Genomic DNA, 17663 nt, shown 5'->3' with positions numbered 1-17663 from the left:
ACCAGCCTCCTCTGTTCTCATCCCAGCTTGCCGAGTCCAGCGTTCCCTCCGCTCAAGCGTTTGTCCAACGTTGTGAGCGCACCTGGAGGAGGGTGAGGTCTGCACTTTGCCGTTACAGGGCACAGACTGTGAGAGCCGCCAATAAACGCAGGATTAAGAGTCCAAGGTATTGTTGCGGCCAGAGAGTGTGGCTTTCCACTCGCAACCTTCCTCTTACGACAGCTTCTCGTAAGTTGACTCCGCGGTTCATTGGTCCGTTCCGTGTCTCCCAGGTCGTCAATCCTGTCGCTGTGCGACTGCTTCTTCCGCGACATCTTCGTCGCGTCCATCCTGTCTTCCATGTCTCCTGTGTCAAGCCCTTTCTTCGCACTCCCGTTCGTCTTCCCTCCCCCTCCCGTCCTTGTCGAGAGCGCACCTATTTACAAGGTACATAAGATCATGGACATGCGTTCTCGGGACGGGGTCACCAATACTTAGTGGATTGGGAGGGTTACGGTCCTGAGGAGAGGAGTTGGGTTCCGTCTCGGGACGTGCTGGACCGTTCACTCATTGATGATTTCCTCCGTTGCCGCCAGGATTCCTCCTCGAGTGCGCCAGGAGGCGCTCGGTGAGTGGGGGGTACTGTCATGTTTTGTCATTTATTATCTTGTCTTGTCCCTGTGCTTCCTTCTATTCGTTTCCCTCTGCTGGTCTTATTAGGTTCTTTCCCTCTTTCTATCCCTCTCTCTCCCCTCCCTCTCTCACTCTCCCGCTCTCTCTTCTCTCTATCGTTCCGTTCCTGCTCCCAGCTGTTCCTATTCCCCTAATCAATCATTTAGTCTTCCCACACCTGTTCCCGATCCTTTTCCCTGATTAGAGTCCCTATTTCTCTCCTTGTTATTCGTTTCTGTCCTGTCGGTTCCTTGTTTAGAATTCACCGTGCTGTGATTGTGTATCGCCCTGTCGTGTCGTGTTTTCCTCAGATGCTGCGTGGTGAGCAGGTGTCTGAGTCTGTCTGGTTCAAGTGCCTTCCCGAGGCAACCTGCTGTTCACCTGCTGTTCAAGATCGAGTCTCCAGTTTGTCCTCGTCATTTCGAGTGAAAGTTGTGTTTTTTTGATTGTATTTACTTTACTGGATTAAAGACTCTGTTTTCGCCAAGTCGCTTTTGGGTCCTCTTTCACCTGCATGACAGTCACAGACAATGTAGAGCTTTAAAATCACTAGTTTCATACAATTGACTAAACGTGACTAACAGGAATAAAAACATATTTTTCTGTATTTGTTGTAAGAGGCTTCTAATTTGGTTTGTCCACAAGCCTCTGGAAAATCTGCAAGAACCTCTAAATTGACATCTAGCAGTAACAGCACTTTACTCACAGACCCTGATTTTGAACTCCAACGTACATCCGTGGATCTTTCTAGCTCGATACACGGTCTATCGGGATGCAACTCTTTCTGTACTTCTATGAATCCAGCATGTCTGTGGGATCCACTCATAAATGTGTGTAACTAGTTTACTGTGTCAAAAAAAGTACTGACATGTCCCGACACTGTTTGTCGCTGTGGACAGAACCAAATTCAGATGGTGGGAGTTGCAATGCACATATACCGCTTGCTTAAATGTTTGCTTTAGTAGGACTTCTACCCCTCCTCTGTTCCCCGATATGACTGAAGCGCCATCGAAACAAAAACCCTCACACAGAGTGGGATCCAACTCCAGGGGTTACAACACTTCAAGTATTTTCTGAGAAATTCCTTGTGCAGACAAGTCAGCAGTTTCCATAAACCCAACAGCTGTTTCTTTAATCAAGTCCAAGATAATATAGCAGTCAGACGTCTTTGTCTTCATCTTGTCGTGTCCCATGTATATATCTTTTTTTCTTTGCATATATTAAAAAATATATTTTTCTTAGCCTAAACTTCAACATACTCTCCTGCAATCCGCCTCACCCAATGTGGTATGGATCTGCTATTTTCTTTACTTTAGAACCGGAACCCCCAACAGAAGCTAGCCAGCTAACTAGCTACTAGCTAGGTGTCAGCTAGCAGTCATCAGCTAACCTTTAGCCCAGACAACTCTTGCCAGTCTGCACAGTGTAATTCAAACCAGAGCATATTAGACTTATTTTTCTCCATATCTCTGGATTCCTACCGCCAGCTCTGAACCTTTTCACCTGGATCATCGCAGCTAGCTAGCTGCTATCCGAGTGGCCACTCCTGGCAAACTTCTCTGTCCCAGAGCAAGTACCAATTATCCTGGAGCTAGCTTATGCTAGGCCCATTTCCCGGCTAGCTGAAGAGGTCCATCAGCCACTCCTTGGGCTACAATACCTATTTTGCCAATTGGCCTGCACCCCTTTTACTGCCGATACGGAGCCCCGCCGATTCATCACGACTGGTCTGCCGACGTAACCGCACGAGGGGGCTACAACAGACCTCTTTCGTTGCGACGTCCCTCTAAGGCCCTTCTGCTAGCTTGCCAGCCCCGGCCCGCTAATTGTCTGAATCGCCATGTCTCCAGCCCGCCTAGCAACTCACTGGACTCCTATTATCACTCGGCTACGCATGCCTCTCCCTAATTTCAGCATGCCTTGTCCGTTGCTGTTTTGGTTAGTGATTATTGCCTTATTTCACTGTAGAGCCTCTAGCCCTGCTCAATATGCCTTAGCTAACCCTTTAGTTCCAACTCCCACACATGTGGTGACCTCACCTGATTTAAATTATGTTTCTAGAGACAATATCTCTCTCATCTTCACTCAATGCATAGGTTTACCTCCACTGTACTCACATCCAACCATACCTTTGTCTGTACATTAGGCCTTGAATCTATTCTACCGTGCCCAGAAACCTGCTCCTTTTACTCTCTGTTGCATACGTACCAGACAACCATTTCTTATAGCCTTTAGCCGTAGCCTTGTCCTACTCCTCCTCTGTTCCTCTGGTGATGTAGAGGTTAATCCAGGCCCTGCAGTTCCGAGCTCCACTCCCGTTCCCCAGGTTGTCGTGTCTTTGGCTATGCCGGATTAAGTGATATGACATGTTATTCTATAAAAAAATGATCCGTAATTAATATTACCTGATTGAGCTAATCATGTAAATGTAATTAACTAGAGAGTCAGGGCACCACGAAATAATATTTATAGAGCTGTTATCTTCTGAATAAACTCTTAAAGACCTAGTAATATTTTACATCAATAGCAGTCAATATTAATCATCACCTTAATTCAGTCTCATCTGAAAGTTGTAAATTCTTGGTTATCTTCGCAAATCCTGGCTAACAAGTAGAATCAGGAATACATAATTGGGTTTAATTATTTATTTACTAAATACCTAACTAATCACACAGAATTACACATACACATAATTAATCATAATTTCATTACAAATTACATCATAAAGGAAAACGTCCCTAGCGGGCGGAACAGATATGACAGCTGGTTACACAAAAGAAAAGGGCTGGGTTTGAGTGGAGGAGCGCGAAGACTGAGGAACAAAAGGCGAAACTGTGCTATCGTAAATACAGTATCATATGCATTCTAAATTACCGCCCATTTGGAAAAGGAAAATGCAATAACTTTTTACTCTGAGCTGCGCTTCGGTAGGTTGGTGGTAGATGGAAGGCCGTGTTGCCCAACCAAATCCTTTGAAGAATGTCTCTGTTGGTAAATTGGATACGTTGTAGTAATGTCGTTGTGTGGTAGACGGGATACTCTGTCTGTTCCTTCCTGACCTGCGTTTGGAGCTGCTGTTGCTAAATCAACGGCTAGGAGGTATCACTTCTGTAGTGAATAAGAGTTCAAACTTCATACCATTCGCACCAAAGCTCACGCTGATTTTGGCTTCGTTCTGTAGTTATTATCTGAACCATTCTGACATCGGACCATCGTCCTCACATCCTCGTAACAGGAGGTTACATTGTCGTCAACTCTTTATATAGGAAGGGAGAGGAGGGTGTGCTTGAAAAGTTTTATAGCCCATGTCCCTTCACAGGGGCGGGCCACTGATTGAGCATAGCCCTAACCTTATGAAAACCCAAATCTCACATTTTAGAAGCTAAAATCACATTTCATCCCATCACGAATAATTTCATATTCAAACTTTTCAATTGAACAACAATTCCATGTGAATCCGATGACTCTGATGTGACTTTCCACTGTAGAGTTTGTCATCTTATCATTGATGAGAATGTCTCAGATGACAACCGACCTGACATCATATTCATTAAGTACCACCGCATATGTTCAATTGGTCGGATTACCAGAATATAGTTCATTTCCCCCCACATTCTGATGTTCCCAGAATCTCTATTTTAACATTTAACATTACATTTACATTTAAGTCATTTAGCAGACGCTCTTATCCAGAGCGACTTACAAATTGGTGCATTCACCTTATGACATCCAGTGGAACAACCACTTTACAATAGTGCATCTAAATATTTTAAGGGGGAGGGGGTGAGAAGGATTACTTTATCCTATCCTAGGTATTCCTTAAAGAGGTGGGGTTTCAGGTGTCTCCGGAAGGTGGTGATTGACTCCGCTGTCCTGGCGTCGTGAGGGAGTTTGTTCCACCATTGGGGAGCCAGAGCAGCGAACAGTTTTGACTGAGCTGAGCAGGAACTGTACTTCCTCAGTGGTAGGGAGGCGAGCAGGCCAGAGGTGGATGAACGCAGTGCCCTTATTTGGGTGTAGGGCCTGATCAGAGCCTGGAGGTACTGAGGTGCCGTTCCCCTCACAGCTCCGTAGGCAAGCACCATGGTCACCATTTTAACCAAAGGGGTTTGCAAATGTAACATCAGTAGGGTAGAGAGAGGAAAAAGGGGGGAAGAGGTATTTATGACTGACATAAACCTACCCCCAGGCCAACGCCTTGACAAGGTGCTCTCATTTGTTGACTTCTGTAACCGTAAAAGTATTGGTTTCATGCGTTAACATTAGAAGCCTCCTCCCTAAATTTGTTTTATTCACTGCTTTAGCACACTCTGACAACCCGGATGTCCTTGCCGTGTCTGAATCCTGGCTTAGGAATACCTCCAAAAACCCTGAAATGTCCATCCCGAACTATAAAATATTCCGACAAATAGAACTGCCAAAGGGGGCAGAGTTACAATCTACTGCAGAGATAGCCTGCAGAATTCTGTCTTACTATCCAGGTCTGTGCCCAAACAATTTGAGCTTCTACTTTTAAAAATCCACCTTTCCAGAAACAAATCTCTCACTGTTGCCACTTGCTATAGACCACCGTCTGCCTCCAGCTATGCCCTGGACACCCTGAATTGATTGCCCCCATCTATCTTCAGAGCTCGTGCTGTTAGGTGACCTAAACTGGGACATACTTAACACCCTGGCCATCCTACAATCTAAGCTTGATTGCCTCAATCTCACACAAATTATCAATGAACCTACCAGATACAACCCCAAATCCGTAAACACGGGCACCCTCATAGATCATCCTAACCAACCTGCCCTCCAAATGCACCTCTGCTGTCTTCAACCAGGATCTCAGCGATCGCTGCCTCATTGCCTGTGTCCGTAATGGGTCTTCGGTCAAAGGAACACCTTTCATCATTGTCAAACGCTCCCTAAAACACTTCAGCGAGCAGGCCTTTCAGCACAAAAACATCCTGTGGCGTACTGGATTAGCATCGAATAGCCCTCGGGATATGCAACTTTTCAGTTAGGACCAATACACACAGGACCAACAAGTTAGGACCAATACACACAGGTAGTTAGGAAAGCAAGGATAGCACAAAGTCCATGGAGAATAAGAGCAACTCCTCCCAGCTGCCCACTGCACTGAGGCTAGGAAACACTCATCACAGATAAATCTACGATAATTGAGAATTTCGATTAGCATTTTTCTACGGCTGGCCCAAATCTCCCCCATTTCTCCTTCACCCAAATCCAGATAGCTGATGTTCTGAAAGAGCTGCAAATTCTGCACCTCTACAAATCAGCTGGGCAAGACAGTCTGGACCCTCTCTTTTCTAAAATTATCCGCCACAATTGTTGCAACCCCTATTACTAGCCTGTTCAACATCTCTTTCGTATCGTCCAAAGATTAGAAAGCGGCCACGGTCACCCCCATCTTCAAAGGGGGAGACACTCTAGACCCAAACTGCTACAGACCTATATCTATCCTACCTTGCCTCTCTATGTCATGCAGGTGAAAGAGGACCCAAAAGCGACTTGGCGAAAACAGTCTTTAATCCAGTAAAGTAAATACAAACAAAAAACACAACTTTCACTCGAAATGACGAGGACAAACTGGAGACTCGATCTTGAACAGCAGGTGAACAGCAGGTTGCCTCGGGAAGGCACTTGAACCAGACAGACTCAGACACCTGCTCACCACGCAGCATCTGAGGAAAACACGACACGACAGGGCGATACACAAACACAGCACGGTGAATTCTAGACAAGGAACCGACAGGACAGGAACGGAACACAAAGGAAGAAATAGGGACTCTAATCAGGGGAAAGGATCGGGAACAGGTGTGGGAAGACTAAATGATTGATTAGGGGAATAGGAACAGCTGGGAGCAGGAACGGAACGATAGAGAGAAGAGAGAGCGAGAGAGTGAGAGAGGGAGGGGGAGAGAGAGGGATAGAAAGAGGGAAAGAACCTAATAAGACCAGCAGAGGGAAACGAATAGAATGGGAAGCACAGGGACAAGACAAGATAATAAATGACAAAACATGACAGTACCCCCACTCACCGAGCGCCTCCTGGCGCACTCGAGGAGGAATCCTGGCGGCAACGGAGGAAATCATCAATGAGTGAACGGTCCAGCACGTCCCGAGACGGAACCCAACTCCTCTCCTCAGGACCGTAACCCTCCCAATCCACTAAGTATTGGTGACCCCGTCCCCGAGAACGCATGTCCATGATCTTATGTACCTTGTAAATAGGTGCGCTCGACAAGGACGGGGGGGGGAGGGAAGACGAACGGGGTGCGAAGAAAGGGCTTGACACAGGAGACATGGAAGACAGGATGGACGCGACGAAGATGTCGCGGAAGAAGCAGTCGCACAGCGACAGGATTGACGACCTGGGAGACACGGAACGGACCAATGAACCGCGGAGTCAACTTACGAGAAGCTGTCGTAAGAGGAAGGTTGCGAGTGGAAAGCCACACTCTCTGGCCGCAACAATACCTTGGACTCTTAATCCTGCGTTTATTGGCGGCTCTCACAGTCTGTGCCCTGTAACGGCAAAGTGCAGACCTCACCCTCCTCCAGGTGCGCTCACAACGTTGGACAAACGCTTGAGCGGAGGGAACGCTGGACTCGGCAAGCTGGGATGAGAACAGAGGAGGCTGGTAACCCAGACTACTCTGAAACGGAGATAACCCGGTAGCAGACGAAGGAAGCGAATTGTGAGCGTATTCTGCCCAGGGGAGCTGTTCTGCCCAAGACGCAGGGTTTCTGAAAGAAAGGCTGCGTAGTATGCGACCAATCGTCTGATTGGCCCTCTCTGCTTGACCGTTAGACTGGGGATGAAACCCGGAAGAGAGACTGACGGACGCACCAATCAAACGACAGAACTCCCTCCAAAACTGTGACGTGAATTGCGGGCCTCTGTCTGAAACGGCGTCTAACGGGAGGCCATGAATTCTGAATACATTCTCGATAATGATTTGTGCCGTCTCCTTAGCGGAAGGAAGTTTAGCGAGGGGAATGAAATGTGCCGCCTTAGAGAACCTATCGACAACCGTAAGAATCACAGTCTTCCCCACAGACAAAGGCAGACCGGTAATGAAGTCTAGGGCGATGTGAGACCATGGTCGAGAAGGAATGGGAGCGGTCTGAGACGACCGGCAGGAGGAGAGTTACCCGACTTAGTCTGCGCGCAGTCCGAACAAGCAGCCACGAAACGGCGCGTGTCACGCTCCTGAGTCGGCCACCAAAAGCGCTGGCGAATAGACGCAAGAGTGCCTCGAACACCGGGATGACCAGCTAACTTGGCAGAGTGAGCCCACTGAAGAACAGCCAGACGAGTGGAAACAGGAACGAAAAAGGAGGTTACTAGGACAAGCGCGGCGACGCAGTGTGCGTGAGTGCTTGCTTAACCTGTCTTTCAATTCCCCAGACTGTTAACCCGACAACACGCCCATAAGGAAGAATCCCCTCGGGATCAGTAGAAGCCACAGAAGAACTAAACAGACGGGATAAGGCATCAGGCTTGGTGTTCTTGCTACCCGGACGGTAAGAAATCACAAACTCGAAACGAGCGAAAAACAACGCCCAACGAGCTTGACGGGCATTAAGTCGTTTGGCAGAACGGATGTACTCAAGGTTCTTATGGTCTGTCCAAACGACAAAAGGAACGGTCGCCCCCTCCAACCACTGTCGCCATTCGCCTAGGGCTAAGCGGATGGCGAGCAGTTCACGGTTACCCACATCATAGTTGCGCTCAGATGGCGACAGGCGATGAGAAAAATAAGCGCAAGGATGAACCTTATCGTCAGACTGGAAGCGCTGGGATAGAATGGCTCCCACGCCTACCTCTGAAGCGTCAACCTCGACAATGAATTGTCTAGTGACGTCAGGAGTAACGAGGATAGGAGCGGACGTAAAACGTTCTTTTAGAAGATCAAAAGCTCCCTGGGCGGAACCGGACCACTTAAAACACGTCTTGACAGAAGTAAGAGCTGTGAGAGGGGCAGCAACTTGACCGAAATTACGAATGAAACGCCGATAGAAATTAGCGAAACCTAAAAAGCGCTGCAACTCGACACGTGACCTTGGAACGGGCCAATCACTGACAGCTTGGACCTTAGCGGAATCCATCTGAATGCCTTCAGCGGAAATAACGGAACCGAGAAAAGTAACGGAGGAGACATGAAAAGAGCACTTCTCAGACTTTACGTAGAGACAATTCTCTAAAAGGCGCTGTAGAACACGTCGAACGTGCTGAACATGAATCTCGAGTGACGGAGAAAAAATCAGGATATCGTCAAGATAGACAAAAACAAAGATGTTCAGCATGTCTCTCAGAACATCATTAACTAATGCCTGAAAAACAGCTGGCGCATTGGCGAGACCGAACGGCAGAACCCGGTACTCAAAATGCCCTAACGGAGTGTTAAACGCCGTTTTCCACTCGTCCCCCTCTCTGATGCCACGAGATGGTAAGCGTTACGAAGGTCCAACTTAGTAAAGCACCTGGCTCCCTGCAGAATCTCGAAGGCTGATGACATAAGGGGAAGCGGATAACGATTCTTAACCGTTATGTCATTCAGCCCTCGATAATCCACGCAGGGGCGCAGAGTACCGTCCTTCTTCTTAACAAAAAAGAACCCCGCCCCGGCCGGAGAGGAAGAAGGCACTATGGTACCGGCGTCAAGAGACACAGACAAATAATCCTCGAGAGCCTTACGTTCGGGAGCCGACAGAGAGTATAGTCTACCCCGAGGAGGAGTGGTCCCCGGAAGGAGATCAATACTACAATCATACGACCGGTGAGGAGGAAGGGAGTTGGCTCGGGACCGACTGAAGACCGTGCGCAGATCATGATATTCCTCCGGCACTCCTGTCAAATCGCCAGGTTCCTCCTGAGAAGTAGGGACAGAAGAAACGGGAGGGATGGCAGACATTAAACACTTCACATGACAAGAAACGTTCCAGGATAGGATAGAATTACTAGACCAATTAATAGAAGGATTATGACATACTAGCCAGGGATGACCCAAAACAACAGGTGTAAACGGTGAACGAAAAATCAAAAAGAAATAGTCTCACTGTGGTTACCAGATACTGTGAGGGTTAAAGGTAGTGTCTCAAATCTGATACTGGGAAGATGACTACCATCTAAGGCGAACATGGGCGTAGGCTTCTCTAACTCTCTGAAAGGAATGTCATGTTTCCGAACCCATGCTTCGTCCATGAAACAACCCTCAGCCCCAGAGTCTATCAAGGCACTACATGTAGCACCCGAACCGGTCCAGCGTAGATGGACCGACAAAGTAGTACAGGATCTTGATGGAGAGACTTGAGTAGTTGCGCTCACCTGTAGCCCTCCGCTTACAGATGAGCTCTGGCTTTTACTGGACATGAATTAACAAAATGTCCAGCAACTCCGCAATAGAGGCACAGGCGGTTGGTGATCCTCCGTTCCCTCTCCTTAGTCGAGATGCGAATCCCTCCCAGCTGCATGGGCTCAGACTCTGAGCCAGAGGAGGGAGATGGTTGCGATGCGGAGCAGGGAAACACCGTTGATGCGAGCTCTCTTCCACGAGCCCGGTGACGAAGATCTACCCGTCGTTCTATGCGGATGGCGAGAGCAATCAAAGAGTCCACATCTGAAGGAACCTCCCGGGAGAGAATCTCATCCTTAACCACTGCGTGGAGTCCCTCCAGAAAACGAGCGAGCAGCGCCGGCTCGTTCCACTCACTAGAGGCAGCAAGAGTGCGAAACTCAATAGAATAATCCGTTATGGACCGTTCACCTTGGCATAAGGAAGCCAGGGCCCTAGAAGCCTCCCTACCAAAAACTGAACGGTCAAAAACCCGAATCATCTCCTCTTTAAAGTTCTGGAACTTGTTAGAGCAATCAGCCCTTGCCTCCCAGATAGCTGTGCCCCATTCTCGAGCCCGGCCAGTAAGGAGTGAAATGACGTAAGCAACCCGAGCTCTCTCTCTAGAGTATGTGTTGGGTTGGAGAGAGAACACAATCTCACACTGCGTGAGAAAGGAGCGGCACTCAGTGGGCTGCCCGGAGTAGCTAGGTGGGTTATTAACCCTAGGTTCTGGAGGCTCGGCAGGCCAGGAAGTAACAGGTGGCACGAGACGTAGACTCTGGAACTGTCCAGAGAGGTCGGAAACCTGAGCGGCCAGGTTCTCCACGGCATGGCGAGCAGCAGACAATTCCTGCTCGTGTCTGCCGAGCATGGCTCCTTGGATCTCGACGGCAGTGTAACGAGCGTCTGAAGTCGCTGGGTCCATTCCTTGGTCGGTTCCTTCTGTCATGCAGGTGAAAGAGGACCCAAAAGCGACTTGGCGAAAACAGAGTCTTTAATCCAGTAAAGTAAATACAAACAAAAAACACAACTTTCACTCGAAATGACGAGGACAAACTGGAGACTCGATCTTGAACAGCAGGTGAACAGCAGGTTGCCTCGGGAAGGCACTTGAACCAGACAGACTCAGACACCTGCTCACCACGCAGCATCTGAGGAAAACACGACACGACAGGGCGATACACAAACACAGCACGGTGAATTCTAGACAAGGAACCGACAGGACAGGAACGGAACACAAAGGAAGAAATAGGGACTCTAATCAGGGGGAAAGGATCGGGAACAGGTGTGGGAAGACTAAATGATTGATTAGGGGAATAGGAACAGCTGGGAGCAGGAACGGAACGATAGAGAGAAGAGAGAGCGAGAGAGTGAGAGAGGGAGGGGGAGAGAGAGAGGGATAGAAAGAGGGAAAGAACCTAATAAGACCAGCAGAGGGAAACGAATAGAATGGGAAGCACAGGGACAAGACAAGATAATAAATGACAAAACATGACACTCTAAGGTCTTCGAAAGCCAAGTTAACAAACAGATCACCAACCATTTTGAATCCCAGTGTACTTTCTCTGCTATGCAATCTGGTTTCCGAGCTGGTCATGGGTGCACCTCAGCCACGCTCAAGGTCCTAAACGATATCATAACCGCCATCGATAAGAGACAATCCTGTGCAGCTGTATTCATCGGCCTGGCCAAGGCTTTTGACTCTGTCAATCACCAAATTCTTATCAGCAGACACAACAGCCTTGTTTTCTCAAATGACTGCCACGCCTGGTTCACCAGCTACTTCTCAGACAGAGTTCAGTATGTCAAATCGGAGGGCCTGTTTTCTGGACCTCTGGCAGTCTCTATGGGGGTGCCATAGGGTTAAATTCTGAGGCTGACTCTCTTCTCTGTATACATCAATGATATCGCTCTTGCTGCTGGTAATTCTCTGATCCACCTCTACGCAGACGACACCATTCTGTATACTTCTGGCCCTTCTTTGGACACTGTGTTAACCAACCTCCAGACGAGCTCCTTCTGTGGCCTCTAAAACTAAATGCATCCTCTTCAACCGATTGCTGCCCACACCTGCCCGCCCATCCAGCATCACTACTCTGGACGGTTCTGACTTAGAATATGTGGACAACTACAAATACCTAGGTGTCTGGTTAGACTGTAAAATCTCCTTCCAGACTCACATTAAGCATCTCCAATCCAAAATCAAATCTAGAATCGGCTTCCTATTTCGCAACAAGGCATTCTTCACTCATGCTGCCAAACATACCCTCGTAAAACTGACTATCCTACCGATCCTTGACTTCGGCAATGTCATTTACAAAATAGCCTCCAACACTCTACTCAGCAAATTGGATGCAGTCTATCACAGTGCCATCTGTTTTGTCACCAAAGTCCCATATACTACCCACCACTGCGACCAGTATGCTCTCTCTGGCTGCCACTCACTTCATATTTGTCGCCGAACCCACTGGCTCCAGGTCATCTATAAGTCTTTGCTCGGTAAAGCCTCGCCTTATCTCAGCTCACTGGTCACCATAGCAGCACCCACCCGTAGCACGATCTCCAGCAGATATATTTCCCTGGTCACCCCCAAAGCCAATTCCTCATTTTGCCGCCTTTCCTTCCAGTTCTCTGCTGCCAATGACTGGAACGAACTGAAAAAAATCACTGAAGCTAGAGACTCATATCTCCCTCATTAACTTTAAGCACAAGCTGTCAGAGTAGCTCACTGATCACTGCACCTGTACATAGCCCATCTGTAAATAGCCCATCCAACTACCTCATCCCCATACTGTTATCAATTTATTTATTTTGCTCTCCAGTATCTCTACTTGTACATTCATCTCCTGCACATCTATCACTCCAGTGTTTAATTGCTTTATTGTAATTTTTTCTCCACTATGGCCTATTTATTGCCTTACCTCCCTTATCCTACTTCATTTGCACACATTGTATACAGACATTTTCTATTGTGTTATTGACTGTATGTTTGTTTATTCCATGTGTAACTCTGTGTTGTTGTTTGTGTTGCACTACTTTGCTTTATCTTGGCCAGGTCGCAGTTGTAAATGAGAACTTGTTCTCAACTGGCCTACCTGGTTACATAAACGTGAAATAAATAAATAAATCATTCCAGCATGAATGTATCGAATGCACACAGCAATAAATTCTCATTTAGATTGATCTTTATATTAATCTGCTAGTATGGCAAAATATGTGGAAGGAGCAGAATGAACTTAATCTTTTATCCTCCACAGTAACAATGATGCTGCACACTCAAGCAACTCATTCTGTATTTCGGGGCTCATAAGTGTGGCATTGTGAGGTAGCTAATTAAGCCTGTTTTGTATTTCTGAGTCATACTTTAAGATGACTCAACAAACACTGAGTTAGTTATGTGCGAAAAAAATGTGGTTGAGCAAGCAGAGGATGGGTCCCGCGAGTGCACAGGCCAGTCAAGAGTGAAATTTAAACTTTAGAGCTTGCAAGTGTGACTTTAAGCAGCAAAACATAATTTGCACAGATCAACGCCCCCCAAAAATATTCAACTGTATGTATAGATAGAACTGTAAGCAAAGAAACATGATTAAAATGTGTAAAAAGGTTTTTGGGACGCTTGAATCGTCCACCAGCAATAGTCACTTGTCAATGTCAAGTTTTCACTCTCAATTTCTTCAATTGTTCTCTCTCATGTCTGGGCAACTTTGGTTTTGGATTTCAGGCTGGTGGGGGGAAAAGTTAACGATGGGTGCGTGTCTAGAAACTTTAGATTGGTCACTGGAATGATGGAAGAACTAACAAATTCATGCCCTTGGTCAATCCAGTGTTGTGATTGGCTATTATGAGCATTCTGCTTGCAATGCATTGCAGAGGCGTCTGTATGGAAACCCAGCAGCATGATAACCAAATGAATTGGGAAATAAAACCTAATAGGTATACGATACCTTGTAGAATCTACTTGCTAAAGTTAGCTAGCTGACGTGCCAGCAACGTTCGTCTGTAAAACGAATAGCAGAGTCAGTTCTAGCAAACACCGTAAACCGAGTCCCCTAATTAGAGGCAGGATCTAATATTTAGGGGACACACACACACACACACACACACACACACACACACACACACACACACACACACACACACACACACACACACACACACACACACACACACACACACACACACACACACACACACACGAACTATGTAATCCTTACAGTCTATCTCTTTAGCTTGAGTTATCATCCACACACACCTTCTTCCCACTGATGGGAAACCAATATGAAACGATGCATCTCACCAGCTGGTACTGAACCACAGGCAAGACCAACCCATGTGATTTGCATCAACCTCACATACAGTATGTATTGATGTCATATTATTGTAGTGAAAAGCATGAGCTGGCAAATACCCCATCAATTGAAGGACCTGCTGCTGCTCTACTGCCCTTACTGATAGAGAGAGAAAGTGGTGAAGATCATCTTGCCCTGAGTGTACTGTTTTACATGCCTCTTATGAATGCACCCACCTGACTCTCCTCTCGTTGTCATGTATGTGTCTCCAGGATCCTGGCCACAGTGGGCTCAGACTTTGACCTGAGGACTCTGCGAGCGGTGAGAGTACTGAGACCACTCAAACTGGTGTCTGGCATCCCCAGTAAGTCACTTACATCAACAACAGGTTACTTAGTGTGCAACATCACATTACTGTAGCATTAATAACATATGGAAGATTTGTATACAGATCATACATTTCTAAACACACAAACACAAACTGACTTATTAAGTATGACTTATCTTACAAGGTCAACATATGGCACCTTTCTCTCCCTTCACCCCCCCATCTCTCTTCCTTCCCAATCCATCTCTCTCCACAGGTCTTCAGGTGGTTTTGAAGTCTATCATGAAGGCCATGGTGCCTCTGCTCCAGATAGGCATGCTGCTCTTTTTCGCCATACTCATGTTTGCCATCATCGGAGTGGAGTTCTACATGGGCAAGTTCCACTCCACCTGCTTCACTGTCGACACTGGTGAGTGCTGAATGGATTACACACACATACTGCACACAGTACTGTACACAGTAGTAGTACACACACACACACACACACACACACACACACACACACACACACACACACACACACACACACACACACACACACACACACACACACACACACACACACACACACACACACACACACACACACACACACACACACACACACACACACACACACACACACACACACAGTAGGTTATGGAAACACAACACACAGTACCAAGTTTTAGGCCTCCCTTACTTGTCTACATTTTGATAGCCTTTTTTATTTTGATAGATCAGCTCTCAAGGTTGGATAAATAAGTGTCTCTCAATAAGGAGTTGATGGAGCTGAAATAGATAGATATTCTCCCACTGGAGTCAATGGAGGTAAAAGTCAATGTGTGGAGGTAAAAATGGATCTGATAGAAAACAGTTCCTGTATGCATACTTTATGCCATCAGTGTCAATGGAGGGTGTGAGTTGATCATAGTGTTGATGTGTGTGTGTGTGTGTTTGACCCTCTGTGTGGTGGTGGCGTGAGAGGTCTTGACAGCCTGCTAATGTATGTGTGTGTGTGTACATGTGAGTTATTTTAGTAAAGAACAGTGGGGTAACAAATCAGCTCAAGGCACTGGTAACATCTCCCCAGCTGCACGTTGCTGTGTGTGTGATTTATCAGCAGTTGTGCACTGAGTGCATGTTAGTGAGTGTGTGTGTGTGTACCATATTTTAAGCTCACTTAATCTGCCAGTGTGTTTGTTTTACTGTATGTGTTGTAATTACAGTAACTCACTCTCTCCCTCCCCCTCTCCCCTGTGTCCCTCCCCCACCCCACCCCACCCTACCTTCCCCTCCTCCCTCCCTCATCCCATCTCTCCCTGTTCTTTTTCTATCCCTCTCTCCCTACCACTCCCCCTCCCCCCCTCTCTCTTCCCCCTACCACTCCCCCCCCCCCTCCCACCCCCCAACTCTCCCCCTTCTTTCTCTTCTCCCCCATCCAGGTGAGCGAGCAGCAGCGTTCCCCTGTGGTACGGAGGCCCCAGCCAGGATGTGTCCTAATGGTACAGAGTGTACAGAGTACTGGATCGGCCCCAACTACGGCATCACCAACTTTGACAACATCCTGTTTGCCGTGCTCACCGTCTTCCAGTGCATCACCATGGAGGGATGGGTGGACATCCTCTACAATGTAAGACCTCTGTCTTTCATTATTTCGTTCTCTCTCTCCATCTGTCTCTCTTTAAGCTTTCTCCAAGAACAATGTCACCTTCTATAGGGTTACAAAATTCAGTCAACTCTCCCAAAATTCTCAGGTTTTTCAGAAATCCTGGTTGGAGAATTCTGGATATCCTGCCTGATTCTGTGAATGTTTCAACCAGGTTTTCTGGAAAACTGGCACACTTGGGAAAGAAACTGGAATTTTGCAACCCTACACACACATTACTTTTCCACTTATTGTAAACTAAGAGCTAACACATCCCACACAGGTTTATTTGACTGAGTAGCAAACGTGAGAATGCTAATCATTGACTACAGCTCAGCGTTCAACACCATAGTGTCCTCAAACCTCATCACTAAGCCCTCTGCAACTCGGTCCTGTACTTCCTGATGGGCCGCCCCCAGGTGGTAAGGGTAGGTAACAACACATCTGCCACGATGATCCTCAACATGGGGGACCCTCGGGTGCGTGCTCAGTCTCCTCCTGTACTCCCTTTTCACCTATGACTGCATGGCCAAGCACGACTCAAAACAACATTAAGTTTGCCGACGACACAACAGTAGTAGGCCGGATCACCGACAACGAGGAGACAGCCGATAGTGAGGAGGTCAGAGACCTGGCAGTGTGGTGCCAGGATAACAACCTCTCCGAAAACATGATCAAGACAAGGGAGATGATTGTGGACTACAGGAAAAGGATGACCGAGCACGCCCCCCGTCTCATCGACGGGGCTGTAGTGGAGCAGGTTAAGAGGTTCAAGTTCCTTGGTGTCCACATCACCAACAAACTATCATGGTCCAAACGCATCAAGACAGTCGTGAAGAGGGCACGACAACACCTATTCCCCCTCAGGAGACTGAAAAGATTTGGCATAGGCCCTCAGATCCTCAAAAGGTCTACAGCTGCACCATCAAGAGCATCTGGTTGCATCACCGCCTGGTATGGCAACTGCTTGGCCTCCGACCGCAAGGCACTACAGAGGGTAGTTTGTATTGCCCAGTACATCATTGGGGCCAAGCTTCCTGCCATCCAGGACCTCTATACCGGTGGTGTTAGATGAAGGCCCTAAAAACTGTCAAAGACTCCAGCCACCCTAGTCATAGACTGTTCTCTCTGCTACTGCACGGCAAGCAGTACTAGAGCGCAAAGTCTAGGTCCAAGAGGCTTTTTTACAGCTTCTACCCCCAAGCCATAAGACTCCTGAACAGCTAACCAAATAGCTACCGGTACTATTTGCATTGACCCCCCCCCATTTTTACACTGCTGCTACTGTTTATTTTCTATGCATAGTTACTTTACCTCTACCTACAATGTACATGTTACCTCAATTACCTTGACTAACCTGTTCCCCCGCACATTCACTCTGACTTCAGTTTATTTTAGCAAACACTTATTCTTCGTCA

At 47.3% G+C, this 17663-nt stretch overlaps 1 protein-coding gene across 9 annotated transcripts in view; it reads left to right on the top strand.

Moving 5' to 3' along the window:
* Positions 1–17663, top strand: part of LOC124049043 (voltage-dependent N-type calcium channel subunit alpha-1B-like) — a 232521-nt gene that overhangs the window by 90064 nt on the left and 124794 nt on the right. For all 9 annotated transcript variants that reach the window (XR_006841351.1, XM_046370347.1, XM_046370344.1 and 6 more), the window contains exons 6-8: positions 14563–14654; positions 14875–15027; positions 16043–16230. Coding sequence is in view for 8 of the 9 variants with exons in the window: in XM_046370347.1 (XP_046226303.1) it covers positions 14563–14654; positions 14875–15027; positions 16043–16230 (433 nt within the window). In the remaining variant the exon portion in view is untranslated. The remainder of the gene's footprint in view (positions 1–14562; positions 14655–14874; positions 15028–16042; positions 16231–17663) is intronic.

This window comes from Oncorhynchus gorbuscha, linkage group LG11, assembly GCF_021184085.1.
Source record: "Oncorhynchus gorbuscha isolate QuinsamMale2020 ecotype Even-year linkage group LG11, OgorEven_v1.0, whole genome shotgun sequence".
Classification (NCBI taxonomy): Eukaryota; Metazoa; Chordata; class Actinopteri; order Salmoniformes; family Salmonidae; genus Oncorhynchus; species Oncorhynchus gorbuscha.
The sequence above is the reverse complement of the archived record's forward strand: the minus strand, read 5'-3'. Positions and strand labels throughout refer to the sequence as shown.